Source organism: Bufo bufo, chromosome 1 (genome assembly GCF_905171765.1).
Source record: "Bufo bufo chromosome 1, aBufBuf1.1, whole genome shotgun sequence".
NCBI lineage: Eukaryota > Metazoa > Chordata > Amphibia > Anura > Bufonidae > Bufo > Bufo bufo.
Window position 1 is genome coordinate 154307877 of NC_053389.1, and position 24315 is coordinate 154332191.

General features: G+C 47.3%; 1 protein-coding gene across 2 annotated transcripts in view; it reads left to right on the forward strand.

Annotated features, from left to right (window-relative positions):
• MFN2 (mitofusin 2) overlaps window positions 1-21145 on the forward strand; it is a 35417-nt gene extending 14272 nt beyond the window's left edge. For both annotated transcript variants that reach the window (XM_040430962.1, XM_040430968.1), the window contains 13 exons: window positions 784-892; window positions 987-1094; window positions 2594-2747; window positions 8373-8440; window positions 9037-9158; window positions 9242-9368; window positions 9705-9809; window positions 9888-9990; window positions 10299-10519; window positions 10637-10786; window positions 15795-15991; window positions 16871-17005; window positions 19419-21145. In XM_040430962.1, coding sequence (XP_040286896.1) covers window positions 784-892; window positions 987-1094; window positions 2594-2747; window positions 8373-8440; window positions 9037-9158; window positions 9242-9368; window positions 9705-9809; window positions 9888-9990; window positions 10299-10519; window positions 10637-10786; window positions 15795-15991; window positions 16871-17005; window positions 19419-19485 — 1666 coding nt within the window. In that variant the 3' untranslated portion in view covers window positions 19486-21145. The remainder of the gene's footprint in view (window positions 1-783; window positions 893-986; window positions 1095-2593; window positions 2748-8372; window positions 8441-9036; window positions 9159-9241; window positions 9369-9704; window positions 9810-9887; window positions 9991-10298; window positions 10520-10636; window positions 10787-15794; window positions 15992-16870; window positions 17006-19418) is intronic.
• Window positions 21146-24315: the final 3170 nt, after the last annotated feature.

The following is a 24315-nucleotide window of genomic DNA, read 5'->3' on the forward strand; positions in this document are numbered from 1 at the left end:
CGGCGGTAGACTTTTTGGTAAGCGCCTGGATGAGATCATTTCGGACGCTACAGGTGGTAAGAGCACCCATTTACCTCAGAACGGGGGGCGGTCTAATAAGGCAAAAAAGTGGAAGCCTTTTTTTCATCCCTCACTGTGCCAGTACATCCCTCACTGTGGCCCCACATGTCAGCCATTTACAAATATATGGATTCCAAAGCGCTAGACATCCGCACTTCAGGTGCCTATTTTGTAAGTAGAATGGGGTATATTACAAAAATTTATTTTTGGGGCATTTAGAATAGATTTTAGTATACTTCTTCAAAAGGTTTGGCACACTTTTAACATTCTTTTGAAAACCACACAGAGCCACATCACGATCCCTATCTGAGCCACTTGGCCACTGCTCTGTGTGATGAGACCCTTCTTGGATCTCTTCCTTGTAACAAGCCGTCCAGCGGTGCGAGTTTCACATGACCAAAGCTGACGTTCCTCCATTGGAAGTAGACAACAATCCTTCCCAATCAGTAACTATAAGTCACAGACCTTTACAAGTTGTTGGGAAATATTGCTGCTCTCACCATTTAATTTCTATTGCAGTGTAAGTTTGGTGCAGCACAATGCATTCATATGGGTGTCGCTGGCTGCAGGTCCAGCCAAGGCCACTTATTGGATAGCGAGCCATATAATGGCAGGGCCTTTATGTACTGACCTCAGCCTGTGATTCATTGTCTGTCATGTGTTGTGTGCCTCGTTTTATAAATTGCCTCTCATTCACCATATCAATATCTTGTCTATTTCCAGCCCTGGCATTGATGTGACCACTGAGCTGGACAGCTGGATAGATAAGTTTTGCCTCGATGCCGATGTGTTTGTACTGGTGGCGAATTCCGAGTCCACCCTCATGCAGACAGTAAGTGTCCGTCAAGTCCCGGGTGCTGTGATCACCTGGTATAGCAGCTCCCTCGCAGCGCTGTATATTCACTTGAGTACTTTTTTTGTCCTAGGAAAAGCAGTTTTTCCACAAGGTCAATGAACGTCTTTCCCGACCAAACATCTTCATCTTGAACAACCGGTGGGATGCATCTGCCTCAGAACCGGAGTATATGGATGAGGTGAGCTCCCGGAACTTTTTATCTGCTTCTTGAAAATGGATGGCAGCTGTCCTAGCATTATGAAGTGTTCATATATCTAGCTATGGTGCGTCTGCTGCTTGCTTATTAAACACAAACAATATTACATGAAAAAGGGTATGTCGGTAAAAACCTGCAAAGTAGTGTTGCACATCTGAGCAGTTTCACTTTACAACCCTCTAGTGAGGAGCAGCCATGACTTACCTTTCATATTATGTATTTTAGAGGTGACACTGCCAAATTGGAACAATTTAGCTATATTACATTTCAATTCTTCATAACCAGTAGAGTTACTGTGTACATACATCGCCTATGCTGTACTCATCATGAGTTACTTGTATCCTGTATTATACTCCAGAGCTGTACTCACTATTCTGCTGGTGGAGTCCCTATGTACATACATTACTCATCCTGTACTGATCCTGAGTTACATCCTGTATTATACTCCAGAGCTACACTCACTATTCTGCCGGTGGAATCACTGTGTACATACATTACTTTTCCTGAGTTACATCATGTATTCTACTCCAGAGCTACACTCACTATTCTGCCGGTGGAGGCACTGTGTACTTACATTACTTATCCTGTAGTGATCCTCAGTTACATCCTCTTATAATCTGGAACGGCATTTGCCATTCTGCTGATGGAATCACTGTGTACAAACATTGCATTACTTATTTTGTACGGATCCTGTATTATACTCCAGAGCAGCACTTGTATTGCAGAGTGTATTAATTTAGTTTTTCTTGCATTCACTGCCCTCCCAGCTCCGTCGAACATGATTATACATGGCGAGCAGCCTCTCCATGTGTTCTGCTCGCTTAGCTGCATTTATGTGACTTAGACAACACTTAGTCACAGCACAGTTATGTAATGGGAGTGTACTAGGATTCTTAGTCATCTCTGTGTACCGCTGTTGCTCCAGTAATGTTAGAATTGGTATCCTGACCACACCTCACAGCAGCATGCCTGGGATAGTAACAATAGCCGCATGCTGCGTCTTCTGTGCCGTAAAAGGGCCAGGTCAAAACAGGAACCTTCAGCAATAAGCCGACATTGACCAAACTGCCAAAATGTACTGATCAGTTGTGGCCGACCCCTAAAAAGAAGGGGGGTCACAGTTCTAGTAAAGCACAGCGGTGTACGTACTTCATTCTAGGAGCCCTTCATTCTATCAATCAATAGGATTCCCAGTAGTCGGACACCGATGGATTGGTAGTTAGGGCTTCTTCTAGTGATAAGTTGTCACTTACTATAATGGGAAAACTGGAATTCTTCTTATCCCATTGGTTGTCCAGGTTAGACAACCCACTTGCTATTACAGGATGTGAAAAACTGCAGTGGCTTGTTTCTAGGGATTCCCTGCCTGACAACCACAAATTGTCAGACATGACAGCTTTTTTCATGGTACTGTCGGCAGAGGAGAGCCTCGGTATGTGGCTTCTTACTTGCATATTATAATATTGCTCCTTCCTCTGCAGGTGCGTCGTCAGCACATGGAGCGATGCACCAGTTTCTTGGTGGACGAGCTCGGAGTCTTGGATCGCACCCAAGCTGGAGATCGTATTTTCTTTGTGTCTGCCAAGGAAGTTCTTAATGCCAGGATACAAAAAGCTCAAGGAATGCCAGAAGGAGGTATTGAAAGTAGTACATAATTATTATTTATTATTAAAGCACCATTCATTCCATAGCGCTGTACGTATGATCAGGGGTGCACATACATAATGCAGACAATTGCACTAATCATAAACAAGACTAGTTACAAACTGGTACAGAAGGAGAGAGGGCCCTGCCTGTGAGGGCTTGAAATCTACATGGTATTGGAGAAGGACACAGTTGGTGAGGGTGAAGCTGGTCATGGCGGTATAGAGGCAGCAGGGTCACTGATTGTAGGCTTGTCTGAAGAGGTGGGTTTTCAGGTTTCTTTTGAAGGATTCCACTGTAGGTGAGAGTCTGATATGTTGGCGTAGCGAGTTCCAGAGTGTGGGGGATGCACGGGAGAAATCTTGGAGGCGATTGTGGGAAGAGGTGATAAGAGGAGAGGAGAAAAGGAGGTATTGTGAGGATCGGAGATTGCGTGTGGGGACGTATCGGGAAAGTAGCTCAGAGATGTAGGGAGGGGACAGGTTATGGACGGCCTTGTATGTATTTGTTAGTATTTTTAACTGGGCAATGGGGAGCCAGTGAAGGGATTGGCAGAGGAGTACTAGGGGGGGAAAGGTGCATTAGTCGGTCAGCAGAGTTAAGGATAGATTGGAGGGGTGCGAAAGTGCTAGATGGAAGGCCACAGAGGAGGATGTTGCAGTAGTCTAGGCGGGAGATGATGAGGGCGTGTACAAGCATTTTCGCAGACTTAAAGTTGAGGAAAGCGCGGATGCGGGAGATGTTTTTGAGTTGGAGGTGGCAGGTGGTGGAAAGGGCTTGGATGTGCGGTCGGAAGGCGAGGGCATGTAACGCACCTAGTTGATCAGTTAGGATCTCAACTGCGGAAGCAATGGACATGCACTATTATCCCACTGCCCTTGTTCTTGGCTGTGGGATTCGCGGTTACTCAGTATGTACCCCAGGCGTCTCTCTCAGTCTTGGGAGGAGAGTTTGGGGTAACAAAATCATTTACCGCTAGTTATCTATTTAGTATTACTGCTGGAGAGGAAGGTCTCCCAGTATTACCAGGGTTAGTATATAGCATGTCCTCAGTTTAGTATATTGTATGCCATAGGTTCAGAGCATGTCCACAGTTTAGTATATAGTATGCAGTAGGTTCAGAACATGTCCACAGTTTAGTATATAGTATGCAGTAGGTTCAGAACATGTCCACAGTTTAGTATATAGTATGCAGTAGGTTCAGAGTTAGTATAGCATGTCCACAGTTTAGTATATAGTATGCAGTAGGTTCAGAACATGTCCACAGTTTAGTATATAGTATGCAGTAGGTTCAGAGCATGTCCACAGTTTAGTATATAGTATGCAGTAGGTTCAGAGCATGTCCACAGTTTAGTATATAGTATGCAGTAGGTTCAGAGTTAGTAGAGCATGTCCACAGTTTAGTATATAGTATGCAGTAGGTTCAGAGCATGTCCACAGTTTAGTATATAGTATGCAGTAGGTTCAGAGTATGTCCACACCAGTCAGGAACCACCCCACTCAGAGTTCCAGGACATTAATCAGAGCAGGTAACTGGAATATACTTGCGGTTAGTTGGTCCTGGCTAGGAAGCCAGCAGTGGGGAAGCTAGTGGCAAGAAGGTAGACAGTCCTTCACGCTGTTGTTAGGGATCCAGGTCTGGATATGTGGACAGAGTCCTCAGATGCAGTGGAGCTAGCAGGGTGCGCACTCCATTAGTGGAACACCCTGCTTAGCACCTGTCTTCTATTTAAGGGCCGGACGGTAAGTGGGCGGAGTCACAGGAGGGCCCAGCAGCCACTGCGTTCCACGCTGGAGCGCAAGCCAGCGTAACAACACAGGCGGTCGCTGCGTTCCACGCTGGAACGCAAGCCAGCGTATCATCGCAGACGGCCGGTGCGTTCCACGCTGGAGCGCAAGTCAGCGTATCGTCACAGGGAGCCGCTGTGATCCAGGCTGTACTGTTACAGGGCAGAATCCAAGGTCACTCCAAGGCAGCGGACTTGATTGACCGGGGAGAGTGTGCAGCCATTGATCGTGATAGATAGGTCTGTTGGGGGGTTTGAGCAAGATGGGGGAAAGATGATGAATTCTGTTAAAGCGAGAGGAGAAGGAGGAGGATATGGAAGATAGGCATTGTGGGATTCTGGATAGTAAGGTGGTGATGTCTGGACCAGGTAGATTTGTGTGTCGTCAGCATAAAAGTGATGCTGAAAGCCATGGGACTCTATGAGCTGTCCCAGGCTGAAAGTGTAGATGGAGAAGAGTAAGGGTCCTAGGACAGAGCCTAGCGGGACACCAACACAGAGGAAATGAGACTAGGAGGTGGTGTGAGTGTGAGACGCTAAACGTCCGGTCTGTGAGGTATGATGTGATCCAGGAGAGGGCCAGGTCAGTGATGCCAAGTGATGAGAGAGTTTGTAACAGAAGGGAGTGGTTGACAGTGTCAAAGGCAGAGGACAGGTCAAGGAGAAGGAGGACAGAGTAATGTTTTTTTGTTTTGGCTGTTAGTAGGTCATTGGTGACTTTGGTGAGGGCAGTATCAGTTGAGTGGTGGGGTCGGAAGCCAGATTGTAGCCGGTCAAAGCGGGAGCAGGAGGATAGATGAGAGGACATGGACATGTTGCTCAAGTAGCTTTGAGGCATATGGAAGTGATATGGGGCGATAATTGGACAAAAAAGATGGGTCAAGTGAAGGCCTTTTGAGGATGGGTGTAATGGTAGCATGTTTAAAACCAGAGGGGAAGACACCAGAGGTTAGTGATAGGTTGAAGAGATGAGTTAGGACTGGGATAAACACTGTGGTGAGGTCTTATCAATGATCCTTGTAGTTATAGTCATATGAAGAAAGGTTTTTCCTGTGAAAAATCAATGCACTCTGTAGTCTAGCTTAGTGGTTTCCAGTCTGCGACTCTCTGGTTGCAGCTGCACGCTGAAGGTTTTACAATAGCTGGAGTTGCAGATTGAAGACCATTGATTGACCTGCAGAGAAATGTCTTGCTAATTAAAAAGAATATATAGAGGTGTTCTTTTTAGCATTGTCCTAAGGTTAAAGGACAGTTTAGAAAACCCTTTTTCATATACTGTAAAGGGAGTCTGTCAGCAGTTTTGAGATCTCAGAACTGATGACAGACTCCCTTTACAGTATACGGCAGTTACGGGGGGAGTTGTGCGGACATACCTAGCGTTATGGCCTTTCTGGATGCATGATTGAAAAGTCTTATTTCATCACCCTGCCACTGCGACCTCAAGTGTAGCCTCCCTTTCATGTTCAGTGCCTTGGGCTGTCTGCACTGAATTCTTCCCGTTCTTCCCCTCTGGTCTGATTGACGGCTGTAGTGTCCATTCAGGAGAGTGCTAGAGCTGACCGTCAGAACAGAGCATTATTATACTTCCATTTCTGCATTGTTCAGAAACACACTGGTATAGAGAGACAAAGTGTCTATCCCTAAACCAAATTTATCATCCAGCCTGATTCACGTGGATAGATCTGGTGCGGGCTAGATAACAGGGGCAGACTGGGAACTTAAAGAGGCTCTGGGAATTTTTTTTAATAAAAGTGACACCCATGTTGTAGGCAGATCCATCCAGTGAAGTCTCATCTGATGTAGACATTCTCTTTCCTTATCTTTTCCATTCGGAACAGACCGCCATGACAACTCCTTTCAGTCATGTCTGAGTTTGTTGCTTCCTCGTTTTCCATCATCCTGCCCACCCTCTCAACAGAAACATCCCATAGTGGTGCCATAACGATGTCAAACTGATATCACTCCTAATACTGTGTCCACTGGGCTAACCAATGTCCCCAAGTACTATACTGCAGAAAAATTGTGCCCCAGTATTGATAATGCCCCCAATGGTACCGCGAGTAATAATAATGCTCTGTAGTGCTAATAATGTCCCCTATAGTGCCTCCACCAATAAAAAATCTCCCCATTATGCCTTCAATAATAATAATGCTCCCAGTATTAAAAACGCCCCTATAGTGCTCCTAGTAATGCCCCTAAGGGTCCATTTCACATGTCCGCAAGTGTTTTGCGGTCTGCAAATTGCAGATCCGCAAAACATGGACACTGGCTATGCGCATTCTGCATTTTGCGGGTCTCAAATGCATATTGTTGTCAGTGGCTGCAGACAAGAATAGGACATGCTCTATCTTTTTTGCGGGGTTAATCATGCCTGCCTGGCCCTGTCCATCAAAGTGCAGAGGGTGCAGCAGTTGCAGAGAAAGCAGAGCCTCTAGGTGTAATGGCAACGCCCCCATTGCTCCTAGAGGCTCATTTGCATTTATCAAAACAATTTTTCTCAGCAGTGTGGGCACATATGAACATGGGACCAACACAGATGCCTTCAGCTGCCAAGTGCACATGTAACAGGTCAGCCAGTGTCATAGGTACAAATCTGCTGACAAATGCCCTTTAATAAAGGCTGTTTTCCTTTGAGTTTGTCAACTAAATTTATCAAAAGTCGCACATTGTTTGATTAACCTAACATTTATGTCAAGAAATGCTGCACCAGTTTTTCTAAACTAGCCCCACTCTTTTTACACTTTGGAAAAAATTATTTTTTTCTTTCTTTCCATCGCCATATTTTGATGCTCATAAAAATTTTTTTATTTATTTTTGTATACGGGGCTGTCAGGACTCATTTTTTGCAGGGGATCTGTAGATCTGTCTTATTGATACCATTTTGGGGTTTGTATGATTTTTATTTTTATTTTTTTGCTCACTTTTTATGTAATTTTTTGGCGAGGTGGTGACCAAAAAACTACAAGTCGGCCATGTTAACTTTTTTCCTGTTATGCTGTTCACCATATGGGATAAATACTTTTGTTTTAATACTGATGGCATTTATGGGATGCAGTGATAGATATATATATATATATATATATATATATATGATATTATTTTTTTTAATAATGGGAAAAGGGGTTAATTTAAATGTGTCCGATTACTTCACCTATAGACTGCAATGATTTGCAGGCTATGGAACAATCAGACCATTTCTACAAATATCAAGCCGTGCTACATGCTGGGCTTCATAGGAAGTTCACTACGGCAGGCCTCGGAGCAGTCAGAAGGCGCAAAGCGGCCATAGCAAGCGAATAGGTCCTGCGATCTCGTCAATGGGGAGCCGTTTGGTCAATGGAGCACAGAGCTCCATGTAATTGAGCGCTCGGATGCCTTGATGTCACAATTGACTACAGCATCTGAGGGGTTAAAAGTCTTTGATCGGGGTTATTGCCAATCGCGGCCCCTGCCACCGAGTTTCTGCTGTGTAAAACAGCATTCAGTTGGTGGCTATAGACATGTAGAACTGATGCAGAGAGGGATTAAAAAAAGTTCCAGTGATCATTCTGGCACGAAGCTAACATACCTATTGATGCCCGCTTTCTTACCCATTTTGAAAAGTGGCGATCGTGGCACAACAACAAAAAAAGTCAAAAATTTTAGCGCAAAATGTAACTTTCCATCAAAATTTGTGACTTTTCTCCACTAGAGAACTGGTGTAGTAGTTTGATACATTTCTCCCTTAGTGCATTAGATTGTGAGCTTTGTGGTTCAGGGCCCTTTGTGAATGTTTTGCTAGGTGATGTTTTCTTTCTGTTTATATCCTTGATTTTCTTACTGACTGTAGGTGGCGCTTTAGCTGAAGGTTTTCAAGTGAGGATGTTCGAGTTCCAGAACTTTGAGAGAAGATTTGAGGTAAGTCATTAAGGACTCCCTCCCACCACTAAAGAATTGCTTGGCATGGTGGCTCATTACTGGAAATCCACCATTGGTATTGTTTTCTGGCCACATGAGACAAGTGTTAAAGGGGTATTCCAGTTTCAGCAAATAAAGCAACTTTATTGTATACTAAAACGTTCTGAAAATTCCTACCGTTCATAGCTTTTTTAGATCTCTACTTGCCATCATTGAATGGGAAACTTCTTTGTTCACCTCCAGAGGATAAAACTCTGCTCATTTGCTCTTTACAGCTTTTTAAACAAGGGCACTAGGATGGATTTTCCTCTTCTAGAAATAAATCATAGCGGTTTCTATTCAATGACTGCAAGCAGACGTTGAAAACTGTAGAGAAATTGCATCTTGTAATAAAACATATAAGCTGCTTTTTTTTTTTTTTCTGTAACAGGAATACCTACCTCTTTAACAAGTATGTCAAGGAATGGCTTCTTCACTCTCTGCCATGAAAGTAATACAGAGAGTGGAGGTAGTAGTCTTTGAGGCCTGCACCATATGCCACTGCAGGAACCGACAGGACAAAAAAATTGAACACACTTTTCCTATATTTTTGGCAGGAATGCATCTCTCAATCAGCTGTAAAGACCAAATTTGAGCAGCATACAATGAGAGCAAAGCACATAGCAGAGGTTCTGCGTCAGATCATGGAGTCTGTACATGTGGCTGCCCAAGAGCAGAGGTGAGTGTGCGGCTCTTCCCATCAGATTGCATTAAAGGTCGCCTTGATTCACATGTCATGTAATCCCTGTAAACTCTCCGCAGGGTTTACTGCCTTGATAAGCGGGAGGAGTTCAGAGATCGATTGGAATTCATAGAGAAACAACTGGAGCTGCTGACGGAGGATTACAGGATGAAAATCAAGCAGATCACCGATGAGGTGGAACGTCAGGTGAGAGAATTCATGAAAAGGACACTACAAACTATAGTGATATACTATACAAGAGTATTAATGAGGAGAGCAGCCTATATACCAGTGATGGCTAACCTCTGACACTCCAGCTGTGGTGAAACTATGACTCCCAGTATGCTCCATTCATTTCTATGGAGTTCGGAGAACAGCCAAGAAAGGAGGCATCTTGTAAGTTTTACCACAGCTGGAGTGCCAGAGGTTAGCCATCACCGCTATATACTTTCAGGAGCATGCACCCTTTGTTCACTAGTGACATCATGGGTGGGGCAGGGACATGTCGTGGTGCTCCTTAATTTAATATATTTGTTCTTTTAGGTGTCAAACGCCATGGCTGAGGAGATCCGCCGCCTCTCTGTGCTGGTAGACGATTTCCAGATAGATTTTCATCCTTCTTCAGTGGTCCTTAAAGTTTATAAAAACGTGAGGAACTTTCTGATTTTATGAGTTGTTGTCTCAGTGTCTCCTGTCTTGTAATGCTGCTTCACTAAACGCACACAGGAGCTCCATCGTCACATAGAGGAGGGATTGGGCAGGAACCTGTCTGAACGCTGCTCCAACACCATTTCTGTGTCCCTGCAGGCCACACAGCAGGAGATGATCGGTAAGGTGGACGGCTGTTGGTTTTTATGTGTGCAGCTCCTATGCAAACTCTTGTGTCTTCAAATCCTGGGATCCTGCAGTCATGTGTTATTCCACCTGCTCCATTTGTAACCTGCAAACAATGAAATAGGAGGCAGATGAAGCTGAGAAAAACCTGACTGCTAGATCAGACTGCACAACATCTGTTTTTCATCTGTAAACGTGGAGACACATAGTTTTGCCTAGGGGCTGTGTGCACAAAACTGTTGGATACTCTTCTGTAATGTTATAGTGTGTAGTAGAACTCACGGCTTCCTCCTCTCCTTGTAGAGGGGCTCTTGCCTCTTCTACCGTCATCCACCCGCTCCCAGATCGACTTGTTGGTTCCCCGGCAGAGCTTCAGCTTGAGCTATGACCTGAGCTGTGACAAGCTGTGCGCTGACTTCCAAGAAGACATTCAGTTTCACTTTTCTCTTGGGTGGACGATGCTCGTGAACAGGTTTCTAGGACCCAAGAACGGTCGGAGAACTTTGATGGCCTATAATGACCAGGTGGGTGAAAGCGAAGTGATAGATATATATATATTTTTTTTTAGCATAGTTATGAATTGTTAAGTAGCTTGTATATGTATCATATTTAAATCTTAATTATGTATAACTGCACTTTAGATACCACGTGCAATGACTCCAGTGAATCCCAGCATGCCGCCAATACAGCAGGGGGCTATGACCCAGGAAGAACTCATGGTGTCCATGGTGACTGGATTGGCTTCATTGACGTCCCGAACGTCCATGGGTATTTTGGTGGTGGGAGGAGTGGTAAGTGCAACTCTGATCAGTGGTGGTCATAATAACAAGCTATCCCTTGAATATGTGATGGCTGGGGGTTCTGTAAAGATGGGAGAGCTTGGCTGCATGTGTACTACTCTCTCCAGCTGTCAGCACTTCTCTGCTAGTAAAGGGGAGGGGGTCGAGGGGCCACCATGTTTACTGATAGGAGTAATGGTTATTATACATTTCTCGCTTATATAATTGGGGGACACAGACCATGGGTATAGCTGCTTGTTGCCACTAGGAGGCGACACTAGGCTGAAAACTGTTAGCTACTCCCCCGCCAGCTATACCCCCTCCGGCCAGGAGAGGGCCTTCAGTTTCCCCGCTTATTTCACCGCTCTGCCCCCCACAAGAATACAAAGCGGATCAGGAGGGCTTGACCTTCCTGCTCCCCCAGCCGTGGGACCACCTATTTTCGCCCTCCAACCCAGTCCCTGTCACTTGTGCTTGATACATTCCGGCCGGGACCCCTTCCCCTCCTGGATCCCGCCGGTGGCGGGGGGGGGGGGCTGGCGAACTATTCTTCCGCCGGGCGGCTGGAGGGGGGCGCAGCATAATTTTCCCGCCGCGGTTCCCCTCCTGCCTGCTCCAGCCGGATATACATCGTTCGTGTGCACGTTTTCATCCTGAGAGGAACGTCGCTCGCTGCAGACTGCCACTCCTGTCTCCTGGGGACACATTCCAGCAAGGGTATTGCTCCACGCTGGTAGGACCAGCGCTGCTACCCTCCTCTGTACCCTATCTGGCCCCTGGCTCAGGTCATGTCGGACCCAGCGGATCCCGCGCTCCAAGTCCTTGGCAGGGCTACCCATTATGCCTGCACCTCATGCAACGTGAAGTTTCCTAGGGGCCAGGCGAACCCCCTCTGTGCCTCATGCCAGGCCACCCAGAGCGTGCTGCCTCAGTCGCAGTCCACTGACGTGCACCCTTCTGCTGCAAGTATGGAACCGGAATGGGCCAAATCGCGGTGACTGACCTATCTAAGATCTCCCAATCCACCCTTTCCTTAATGGGTCGCTTGGTGGAGACGTCTTCACCTGCGCTACCTGCTATCTCCCAGGGCGCATCATCCAGGAGCAGACACCCCAGCAAGCGTCCCAGGCAGGAACTTCCTCGGATGCATCGCCTCCTCCTCCTCCCCCCGGTTCGCTGTCCAGGGCGTCCTCGTTGGTTGGGGACCCTTCGTCCGGAGGAGAACTCGCAGAGTCGGACACGGATCTGGATCCGGACCGCTCGTCCCAGGTGGCCGCCTTAGTCTGGTCTCGGCAATCCGGGACACTTCTCAACTTCAAGAGGAGGGCCCCTCTTCCTGTCACCAGGGAGTTTCTTTCCTGCGTAACAAGCAGGCTCCCAAGTCGTTCCCGGTACATGACGACTTTTCCGTTCTCACCGCTAAAGCGTGGGAACAGCCAGGTTCACGTTTCCTGATCCCCAAGCGGCTGGATCTTCTTTATCCGTTCCCCCGGGATTGGGTGGGGAAGTGGTCTTCCCCTCCAAAGGTGGACCCGCCGGTGGCTCGCCTGGCTAAAAATACCGCTATTCCGGTCACGGACGGCTCCTCTCTGCAGGACCCGGTGGACTGTCGGGTCGAATCGCTGGCGGTCGGTTTTTTCTGCCACCGGTTCGGCACTCCGTCCCATTTTCGCTTCTGCGTGGGTGGCTGAGGCGGTTTCTGAATGGGCCCTGCGCTTACATCAGGATTTAGACTCGGACCTTTCCCGCACAGAACTCCAGGCTCTGACGGCCCAGATATCCCAGGCGAGGAAGTATCTTTGCGAGGCAGCTCTGGACGCGGGCTCCATGGTCGCGCGGTCCTCCGCCTTTGCCGTCTCCATTCGGCGGGAACTCTGGTTAAAGGCCTGGAAGGCCAATTCTTCCTCCAAGCGTTCCTTTCTCTCCTTTCCCTTCGCTGGTTCTCGTCTTTTTGGGCCCAAACTTGACAAAATCATTTCTGAGGCCACGGGTGGCTAAAGCGCCCATCTTCCGCAGCCCAAACTTAAGCGTTCTTCGACCACGTCCTTTCGCGCCTCGCCAGTCCTTTCGCCGCTTTACGGGCACCCGCCCCGCGGCTCCCTCGACCGCGAGGCAGCCCACCCACGAGCAACGGCGGAAGCCTTCGTTCAAGCCCCAGCCCTCCTGGCGTTCCCGAGCGCAGACTCAGCGTTCTTCCTCTGACAAGCAATCCCCTGCATGAAGGTGCGCCCCCACCTTCTTGGGTGGGGGGTCGGCTCCTTCATTTTCAGGAGGTTTGGCAGGCCCACATCTCAAACGCCTGGGTGCTCGAGGTGGTCACTTCGGGCTACAATTTGGAGTTCAATTCCATGCCTCCAAACCGTTTTTTTTCTGTCCCGTCCCCCCAGGGAGCCGTTTCGTGCGGGAGCCTTCTTTCAAGCGGTTCAAGATCTGCTGGTCAGGGGAGTGATCTTCCCCGTTCCGGCGAGGGAGCGGTTTTCCGGTTTTTACTCCAACCTCCTTCATTGTGTCCAAGAAGGAGAGAGCGGTCCGCCCGGTGTTGAACCTCCAGAGGTTAAACCGTTACCTTCGAGTGCGCCGTTTTCGTATGGAGTCTATTCGCTCCGTGATATCTTCATTAGCGCAAGGGGAATGGTTAACTTCCGTGGATATCCAGGACGCCTACCTGCACGTCCCCATCGCGATCGCCCACCAGCGGTTTTTGCGCTTCGCGGTCCACTCGGACCACTGCCAGTTCGTCGCCCTGCCATTCGGTCTGGCGACTGCGCCGAGGGTGTTCACCAAGGTGCTCGCTCCGCTTATGGGCCTTCTTCGCTCCAGGGGCATCACCTTGATTACGTACCTGGACGACATTCTCATCAAAGCGTCGTCGTTCCGGCAGTGCGAGGAGAGTCTGCAGATCATCTTGGACACTCTCGCCCGTTTTGGGTGGCTAGTGAACCTTCGGAAATCCTCACTGGTCCCGTCCACTCGGATTCGGTTCCTCGGTATGCTGCTGTACTCCGGGGAAGCTCGGGTGCGTCTTCCAGCGGACAAGGTGAAGGACATTCGCAGCGTGGTGCTCCGTTTGCTTCGGCAGCGCACAGTCTCCATCCGGACATGTATGTGGGTGTTGGGCCTCATAGTGGCCTCGTTCGAGGCGATACCATTCGCTCAATTTCACACCCTGTCCTTTCAGGGGGCGATCCTCTCGACCTGGGACAAGTCCCAGGAGTCCTTGTATTGTCTGTTTTCCCTTCCTCAACAGGTTCGGTCAGAGCTCCATTGGTGGCTCTTCCTAACTCACCTGGAGATGGGGAAGTCTTTCCTTCCGATCAGATGGACGGTCATTACGACCGACGCCAGTCTTCAGGGTTGGGGAGGAGTCTTCGGCACTCGGACTGCCCAGGGCTTATGGTCTCCATCGGAGTCCAGACTATCCATCAATGTTTTGGAGCTTCGTGCAGTTTTCCTCTCACTGCGCCATTGGTCTCCCCTCCTGCGGGGCCTTCATGTCCGAGTCCAGTCGGACAATGCCACAGCGGTGGCGTATGTCAACCATCAGGGGGGGACTCGCAGCTCGAACGTCATGTCGGAGGCGGCGAGGATTCTCAGGTGGGCGGAGGCCCATGTTCCGGCCCTGTCGGCGGTCCACATTCCCGGTGTTGTCAATTGGACGGCAGATTTCCTGAGCCGGACGACGATAGACCCCGGGGAATGGTCTCTCCATCCGGAAGTGTTCGACGCTCTCTGTCATCGCTGGGGGCGGCCGGACATGGGCTCTCTGTCATCGCTGGGGGAGGCCAGACGTGGATCTGATGGCCTCCGGCCTCATTTACAAGCTTCCGTGCTACTTCGTGCGCGCAAGGGATCCCGCAGCTTGCGGATTAGACGCGCTCGTGGCGCAGTGGGACGGGTTCACGTTCCTCTGTCTTTCCGCCGCTGTCTCTCCTGCCTCGGATTCTCCACAGGATCAAGTGGGAGGGCGTTCAGACCCTGCTGATCGCTCCGGACTGGCCGCGCCAGGCAGCTCTGTCATGCTGTGAACCATTCCTGATCTTTCATCAGGACAAGGTGGTCCTCAGTCCGGTCCCTTCCTTTTTGCCCAAGGTAGTGTCAGCTTTTCACCTCAATGAGGACATTGTCCTTCCATCCCTTTGTCCTGGGCTCTCCTATCCGCGGGAGGTGTTGTTGCACCGTTTGGATGTGGTGCGGGCTCTGCGGATTTACCTTTCGGCCGTGGCCCCCTTTCGGCGCACGGACGCTTTGTTCGTCCTTCCGGAGGGTTCTAGGTAGGGGTTGGCAGCTTCGAAGGTGACTATCTCCCGGTGGATTCACTCCACTATTTTGGAATGTTACCGTGTTCGGGACAGGACGACCCCTCTGGGAATCACGGCCCATTCTACCAGGGCACTTGGGTCCTCCTAGGCTCACTTCCACCGGGCGTCGGCGGCTCAGTTGTGTAAAGCCGCGACCTGGTCTTCCCTCCACACTTACAAAGTTTTACAGGGTTCACACTCTCGCTTCTGCGGACCCCGCTCTGGGCCGCCTGGTTTTGCAGGCCGCGGTGTGATGACGAGGGTCTCTACCTTCACTCTGTTTTGTGTTTTTCCTCCCCAGGGACTGCTTTAGGACGTCCCATGGTCTGTGTCCCCCAATGATATAAGCGAGAAAACGAGGTTTTGTGAAACTCACCTGTAAATTCTGTTTCTCGCTTGATTCATTGGGGGACACAGCACCCACCCCCGTTTGGGTCCGTTGACAGTGGAGTTAGTTGATGTGGTTATGTCCTTCTGCTTCTCCTACTGCTTTTGCACAAACTTAAGGCTCTCTCCTGGCCGGAGGGGGTATAGCTGGCGGGGGAGGAGCTAACAGTTTTCAGCCTAGTGTCGCCTCCTAGTGGCAGCAAGCAGCTATACCCATGGTCTGTGTCCCACAAATGAATCAAGCGAGAAACAGATTTTACAGGTGAGTTTCACAAAATCTTGTTTTTATCTGCTTAGGATCTTTACATTATTATGACCCTCCTCTGTTATTTTAGGTCTGGAAGGCTGTGGGCTGGCGGCTCATCGCCTTGTCTTTCGGCCTATATGGGCTCTTGTACGTATATGAGCGTCTCACTTGGACTACAAAAGCAAAGGAAAGAACCTTCAAACGTCAGTTTGTGGACTACGCTGCCGAGAAACTGCAGCTAATTGTGAGCTACACTGGCTCCAACTGCAGTCACCAAGTGCAACAGTGAGTTAAATGTGTTCATGTGGATCTGGATCTCAGGCACCAAATTCATTTAAGCAAATGTTGCAGTTCAATGGCCAGTAACCTTTCAATAAACTCTGCATAAATCAATATTACAGGTGAATATAAGAAACTTTGTAATATAGCTTATGAGAGAAAAATTTATGTTTCTCCCTCTTGAACCTCACTCCTCTCTCCATAGATGTCTGTGGACAGCATGTAATCAGATTCTTCAGTGAGTTCTGTCTTGTCCCTCAAGATATTTTTCTCCAATGAGATATATTACATTTTCTTATATTCCCCTGTTATACTGTTGACTTATGCAAACTTTGTAGAAAGTAAAATGACAGTTTAAGCTATTGGATTAATCTACTACTATAAATCTATCCTATTACTTATACTATACGTATTTGTAGTTCTAGCCTGTATTATATTTCAGAGCTGCACTCACTATTCTGCTGTTTGGGTCACTGCGCACACACTGTGCAAACTAATACAGTGATTTTTTTTTTTCCATCCATTTAGTGTCATTTTTGTGATTTTTATTAGAAGGGTATTCCAGGATTTTACTATTGCTGGCCTACTCTCGTGGATAGGCCATCAATATCTGATCAGCAGGATTACTGCAGAGCTGCTTCCATTCACTTTAATGGCAGCAGTGCTGCAGTTACCAGCTCCATCCACTACATAGTGAACGGAGCTGTGTGGTTCTGGCGCCAACTTCTGGCATCGGAGCTACTGTAGAATAGCGATTGGTGGGTGTCAGAGGATAGGTCATCAATGGTAAAATCCTGAAATACACCTTTAAACATCCTTGTATGCCTGCACCATCTCCTGTAGATATAGCTCTGTGGCTGATTGCAATCTTTTCTCCACACACAGGGAGCTGTCCGGGACATTTTCCCACTTGTGTCAGCAGGTGGATGTCACTCGAGAAAACCTAGAGCAGTCGATAGCAGCACTTAATAAAAAGATTGAAATCCTGGACAGTCTGCAGAGCAAAGCAAAGTTGTTGAGGTAAACTGATAATTTGGAATTTCCGTCCACTTGCATTGAAGAGTCTGGAATCTTGCTGCCACCACTAGTGGGCGGTCTGTATACAACTGGATTCAGTTCCTATTGGCCTTTATACAAATCTGCCTCCTGGTGGCTGCAACAGGTAGCGTCTAAGTTTGTAGGGGACAGAAAAAGCCTTCATGGCTACCCCTCTTCCTGACCATACCATGTCAATATACATTTTATGAATAAATGTATTGGGACACCTACAGGAGCTTTTACGACACTCCATTCTAAATCCATAGGTATTCGTATTGAGGCCCCCCCCCCATTTTCAATTAAAACGGCTTCCTTTCTTCTGGGAAGGCTTTCTATGAGATCTTGGAGTGTGTCTCAAAGTTTTTGCACATTCATCCAGAAGAACATTTGTGAGGTCAGACACTGATATTTAGGGCTGCAGCTAACGATTATATAAGCAATCGAGTATTCTACCGATTATTTTTACGATTAATCGAGTACTCTAATAAGAAAAAATGAATTAATAGACTGTTTTCCTTTATAAAAACTCATCAGACCCCCTGGCATCAGTCCCCAACACCCTTCATTCCCCCCTGTGCGATCAGCCCAAGTGCATCAGTTTCTCCCAGTGCCTTCAGCTCCGTTCTCCCAGTGCCTTCAGCTCCGTTCTCCCAGTGCCTTCAGCTCCGTTCTCCCAGTGCCTTCAGCTCCGTTCTCCCAGTGCCTTCAGCTCCGTTCTCCCAGTGCCTTCAGCTCCGTTCTCCCAGTGCCTTCAGCTCCATTCTCCCAGTGCCTTCAGCTCCATTCTCCCAGTGCCTTCAGCTCCGTTCTCCCAGTGCCTTCAGCTCCGTTCTCCCAGTGCCTTCAGCTCCGTTCTCCCAGTGCCTTCAGCTCCGTTCTCCCAGTGCCTTCAGCTCCGTTCTCCCAGTGCCTTCAGCTCCGTTCTCCCAGTGCCTTCAGCTCCGTTCTCCCAGTGCCTTCAGCTCCGTTCTCCCAGTGCCTTCAGCTCCGTTCTCCCAGTGCCTTCAGCTCCGTTCTCCCAGTGCCTTCAGCTCCGTTCTCCCAGTGCCTTCAGCTCCGTTCTCCCAGTGCCATCAGCTCCGTCCTCCCACCCCAGTGCCTTCAGCTCCGTCCTCCCACCCCAGTGCCTTCAGCTCCGGAGGCCCTCTGCTGGAAAGGTGAGTATTCCAATCGCATTGCGGGCCAGTGGGAGACCACGAAGCGGGAGTAATAGCAAGCCCTTCACTCCCGCTCCGTGGTCATGTGACACAAACGAATCCTCGATGCAAAAAATTTTAAATGAGGATTTTTTTTTTTGGTGTCGAATTACTCTATTTAATAGAGTACTCGTTGCAGCCCTACTGATATTGGACGAGAGGGCCTGGCTCAACATCTCCATTTTAGTTCATCCCAAAAGTTTTGCATGGTGTTGAGGTCAGGGGCCTGTCCAGGCCAGTCAAGTTCTTCCACACCAACTCTCCCAACCATGCCTTTATAGACCTTGCTTTGTGAAGTGGGGCACAGTCATGTCGGAATAGAAAAAGGCTTGTCCCAAACCGTTACCACAAAGCTGCAAGCATACAATTGTCCAAAATGTCTTGGCATGCTGAATTATTAAGATTTCCATTCACTGGAAGTAAGGGACCTAGACGATCCCCTGGAAAAACACCCCATACCATTGTCCCTCCATCGCCAAACTTCACAGTTGGCACAATGCAGTTAGACAAGTAATGTTCTCCTGGCATTTGCCAAGCCCAGCCTTGTCCATGAGACTGTCAGGTAGAGAAGTATGATTCATCTCTCCACAGTCCAGTGGTGACTTGCTTTACACTTCTCCATCTGACACTTGCCAATGTGCTTGGTGATGTTAGGCTTTCATGCAACTCCTTGAAAACCCATACCATGAAGTTTCCAATGACATCCTATTCCATGCTGGAATTCAATGAGCTTTATAGAATGACCAATTCTTTCACAAATGTTTGCCAAGGCAGACTGCATGGTTAGGTGCTGGATTTTATACACCTGTGGCAGTGGGACTGAATTCAACGATTAAGAGGTGTGTCCCATTACTTTTGTCCATGTAGAGTACTTCTGCGATGCTGGAGCGGTGTATGGAGTGGGCCCAGTTGCGGCAACTCTATACACTGCGGGTGCGGCTGTGTAATACAAGTGACAGTTGGCCACAATGATATCTCCTATCTTGGTCATTTAAGGCCTTAGATGCTGCAGTCAATAGTGACCGGCATCTGGGGGGAAAGAATGGGATCTCTCAGGCCTTCCATATACACATCTGTACATGGCAGGCCTGGGGGCCATTGCTAGGCCCCTGGCTACCATAGCAGCCCCACTGCATCACTTTTGTAGCTCTGACTTTGTGTGATGTTATTTTACCACATATTTTGGTCTTTTCTTCCAGAAATAAAGCTGGCTGGTTGGACAGCGAACTCAATATGTTCACTCATCAGTACCTGGGGCAGAGCTGATGTGGTTGCAATGAAGTGGCTGAAAATGGGAATTTCTATAACTACATTCACTTTCTAGGTAATGTCATGCTTCCCAAAATCTCCTCTCCTACTGGACTCCGAACGAATCACCTGTGGTAACGACCTTCCAATAAGTCTAGTTTACACGAACTATCCTGGACTTATGTACTCTATGATCACTGGGAAGTTATTGAGGGTCCAGATGATTCTGAAAATGCCGCTTTGGCCAAAAGGCTTGATTAGTGAAACCAAAAGACAAAGGATGGCAAGTGATACTGTTCATATGACGGACATCAGTTTTATGTTGTCCCTGTCTTTTTTTCCTCCTGTATAAAGTGTGCTGGTTCTGGAGTGATGTTCGGGCAATGTTAGCGATTCTGGTTAAGAAAGTTAAAAAAAATTGTCATTTTAGTGGTTCTTCCTGGATTATTCCATTTTTAATTGGTCTGTCCAATTATTTTTTTGTATTGTAACCATATTATGCTGCACCTACTACTACAATATATTGATTTAAAGGGGTTTTCCAGTTTAAGTTATATTACATAAATCATTGTATAATGAAAAGCTCCTTTGTTATTTTCAATACTGATGCTTGCTGTGGGTGAAAGGAAACCTTTCTATTTGCATCAGGCTGGTGAAATCCCATCCTGATCTAATACTTCTCGCCATGAGACACTGTTCTATCCAGAATTTTTCCTTCGCCACGCAAAATATTTGGTTAGGACTGGTTTTCCGCTTCTGGACAGACTAGCAAAGATCTTGCAAACGGTGAAGACTGTAAAGTTATCAGAAATGTGCATACATTTTCATTATACAATGATTAAGGTCAATTTACATAACATCGGCAATCCTAAATATAACTACAGCCATCATTGGAAGGATTTATCCATTGTGGGCAAACCCTGTTCATTGGCCTCTTGCCCTAACAGCTAGGTGAGGGTGGTGGGCTCTGCTGCTGGGACCCCCAGGTCAACAAAGCAGCCACTGATTACCTTTCATCTGCAGCGTTGCACTCTTAGAGTGGGGGTGCTCGTTGTGCCAGTCCTTTACCCCTTAAATAATTAACTATACGTACATGACATTATTTATTTTGTACTGATCCTGAGTTACAACCTATGTTGTATCCCAGAGCTGCACTCTGCATTCTGCTGTCTAGTGTTTAAAAAAAAAAAAGTGTGTACACGGTGACTATCCCTATAGGTTCGTTCTATATGTAACCTGTACAATGGGGTTTAACTGTGAAACTATGCAGGTAATGCTATGGCAATTCGTTGGACGTCTGACAGAAGCTCCTCATGCTGGTTATATTACAAGCGCAGCATGTGGAGTTGCCTTAATATAATATATACTGTATTTTGTGCTCTTAAATTATTCTATTTTCCCCGTTCCCCACAGAGAAAATGGAACAGGTGTAAATGCCTTACTATGTGACCGGATTCATCCCCAGTTTTCTTTGTAGTAACGTCATGGATACATGCGAGTCCGTAGTTCCTGCAGCACTTACATCCAATGATAATTCGCACCTAAGTAAGAGAAGCTGAGTCTTTTGCCTAAACTGACCATTATAGAACACTATGATCTGCATTATAGTCCCCATATTGGAATGCTACTTACCGTATAGCTGTCCGTCGCTTATTTTCGCTAAAAAACCCTTTTATTCAATATGTTAATGAGGTTCTGAAGGTGCCCAGAGGTGGCGTTTATGCTGCCGGTGCCCAGGCCCCTCGTCACTCTTTATATGAAACCCCTCTCTTGCCCGCCCTAGGTTCTTCAAAAATCCAGCGCCGTTCACAAGATTCACGGCGCCTGCGCACTTCATTCCCCATTATGGGCAGAGGCACAAGAGCGTTTAATGCGCATGTGCCGGCCCGTACATGTAGCCGACTTTGTGCCTCAGCCTATAATGGTAAATGAAGTGCGCAGGCGCGGCGAATCTTGTGAACGACGCTGGATTTCTGAAGAACCTAGGACGGGCCAGAGGGGTGAAAGGGGAGGGGTTTCATCTGAAAAGTGACGAGGGGCCTGGGCACCGGCCGCTTGAACGCCGCCCCTGGGCACCTTCAGAACCTCATTAACATATTGAATAAAAGTGTTTTTTAGCGAAAATAAGGGACGGACAGCTATACGGCAAGTAGCATTCCAATATGGGGACTATAATGCAGATCATAGTCAGTATAGGTGAAAGACTCCCTTTAATGTATATGTATTTATTAATATATAGATTTCCTATTAGTTATCATGTGATGTATTTTATGTTCGTTAATACATTTCCAGAATCTGATTGGCACGAGAAATGAGGTTGGTTGAGTCATTTCCCCCATTTCCAGCCTAATGTACCATCTCTCTGCACTGATGTGCTAGATCAGGGGTCAGCAACCTTCGGCACTCCAGCTGTTGTGAAACTACAATTCCCAGCATGCTCCATTCATTTCTATGAGAGTTCTTAGAAGAACAAAGCAAGGTATGCCTGCTGGGAGTTGTAGTTTCACAACAGCTGGAGTGCCGGAGGTTGCCTACCCCTGTGCTAGATCCTTTTTGCAGGTGTAGAATAGGAAGACTCAGAGCTTGGGTCATGCATGTAAGTGGAGGATTGTTTAACAGAGATATAGTACACAGAGAGGTATCAGTACTCTGGATTATAGCGAATATATTGAGATTATCCACGATTTTAGTGCACTGACCACCAGCCCTCCTTCTATCCTGTCGTTCTCTTAGTGCACCTTGATTTCAGATTATTTATGTCTAGCTTGTGGCACTGTAGCAGAAGTGATCTGTAAATGTATGAAATAAGAATGTTTTGTATCAATGTACATAGGTGGGTTCATCTTACCTGGGAGAGGTCTTTGGTCCAGCTATGGTTCTCTGATGGGGGTTGACTATTGCTGCGTCATGTAAACCAGCAGCATTATGACATTTCCCAGGGTAATGCGAATTAACAAGAGTGCAATAATGGAGGAAAATGTTTTCTGGACACATTTCCTTACTTGCAAAGCCTCCCATAGTGGCAGAGCTCCTTTGATTGCTATGGATATAATTCCAGTGCTGTCCAGATGGGGGAGCTGCTGAGATAAGCAAGTATTTCCAGCTCTGCTATGGCGCTCCACTCGTCTGACCAGGATCAGAAAAACATTGCTGCTGTTTAAAAAAAAAAAATAAATAAGCTGACATTTTTCTAATCCTGAACAACCAACTCATCTTAAAGTAGAAGATCCTTTAAAGAGGACCTGTCACTACAAAACACAATGCAATCTGCAGGCAGCATGTTATAGAGCAGGAGGAGCTGAGCAGACTGATAGGTAGCTTTATGGGAAATGATTCAGTAAAACTTGATATACCGTAAATGTATAAATTACAGGTTTTAATAAATATTTTCCCACAAATCCTATATATCAATAATCTGCTCTGCTCCTCCTGCTCTATAACATGCACGTGCTAGTTGGTGGCTTGAGATTCTTAAAAGGGGTTGTCAAGACCATGCAAAATCTTGGGCAAGCCCTTCAGAAACCTTAAAAAAAAGAAAAAAAAGAAATCATCTTACACGCGCCCCTTTCTCTAGCACTGGTTGGGTCCTCCACACTGCAGCAGAGATGTGCCGGTAAGGCTACTTTCACACCTGCGTTCAGGTGTCCGCTCGTGCGCACCGTTTGAAGGGGCTCACGAGCGGCCCTGAACGCAGCCGCCCGGCCCTAATGCATTCTCGGTGGAGGCGGATCCACTGAGAATGCATCCGCCTGCCAGCGTTCAGCCTCCGCTCCGCTCAGTGAGCGGACACCTGAACGCTGCTTGCAGCGTTCGGGTGTCCGCCTGGCCGTGCGGAGGCGAGCGGATCCGTCCAGACTTATAATGGAAGTCAATGGGGACGGATCCGCTTGAAGATGACACTATATGGCTCAATCTTCAAGCGGATCCGTCCCCCATTGACTTTCAATGTAAAGTCTGAACGGATCCGCTCAGGCTACTTTCACACTTAGAAATTTTTCTAAGTTATAATGCAGACGGATCCGTTCTGAACGGATGCAAACGTCTGCATTATAGGAGCGGATCCGTCTGATGAAACATCAGACGGACCCGCTCTGAACGCTAGTGTGAAAGTAGCCTAACACGGCATGTGACCGCTGCAGCCAGTCACTGTCCTTAGCAGTTTAATGCTGAGGAGCCCACCTCACAGTACATCAGTGTCGGTGACATGTAGGTGTGAGGACAGTGATTGGCTGCAGTGAACATGTGCCAGATATGGCCAGATGGCAAACGAGCAGCGGCAGGAGAACCGAATCAGCGCCACAGAACTCTGCTGAGAAAGGGATGAGTATAAGATGACTTTTTATTTTATACTATTGCAATATTTGTTTGAGATTTTCATTATCTGGGACAACCCTTTTAATTGCACAGGGTTAAAGTAAAATCTATTATCAGCTGGTGTGTGTGCTGCATCCCGGGCATATCCTTGATCACTGTCCCCTACCTCCTTCTTTATTTGCCAAATAGGATTTGACTTGAAGCGAGAAGTTCTTGGTAGATGCCGCTCCGGCGGCGGTTGGTGATATGCACTTTATTTTTCTCTTCTGGTCTTGTAATATAGGCGGCTTTATTTTCTAGAATGTATTTAATTGTATGTCACTTGCATGTCAGCTGTAACTATTAAAAGCGAAAATTAAAATTAAAAATTGAAATCCTTGTGTGTGGTGATTCATGACATTGGGTAATATGTGTAATATTAATATTATATATTCACCAGGGTCTTAGAAGATCATTAAACCTTTGATTTGTCAACATTGAAAACATATTGTGGCATTAGGCTCCATTCACACGTCCGCAATTTCGTTCCGCATT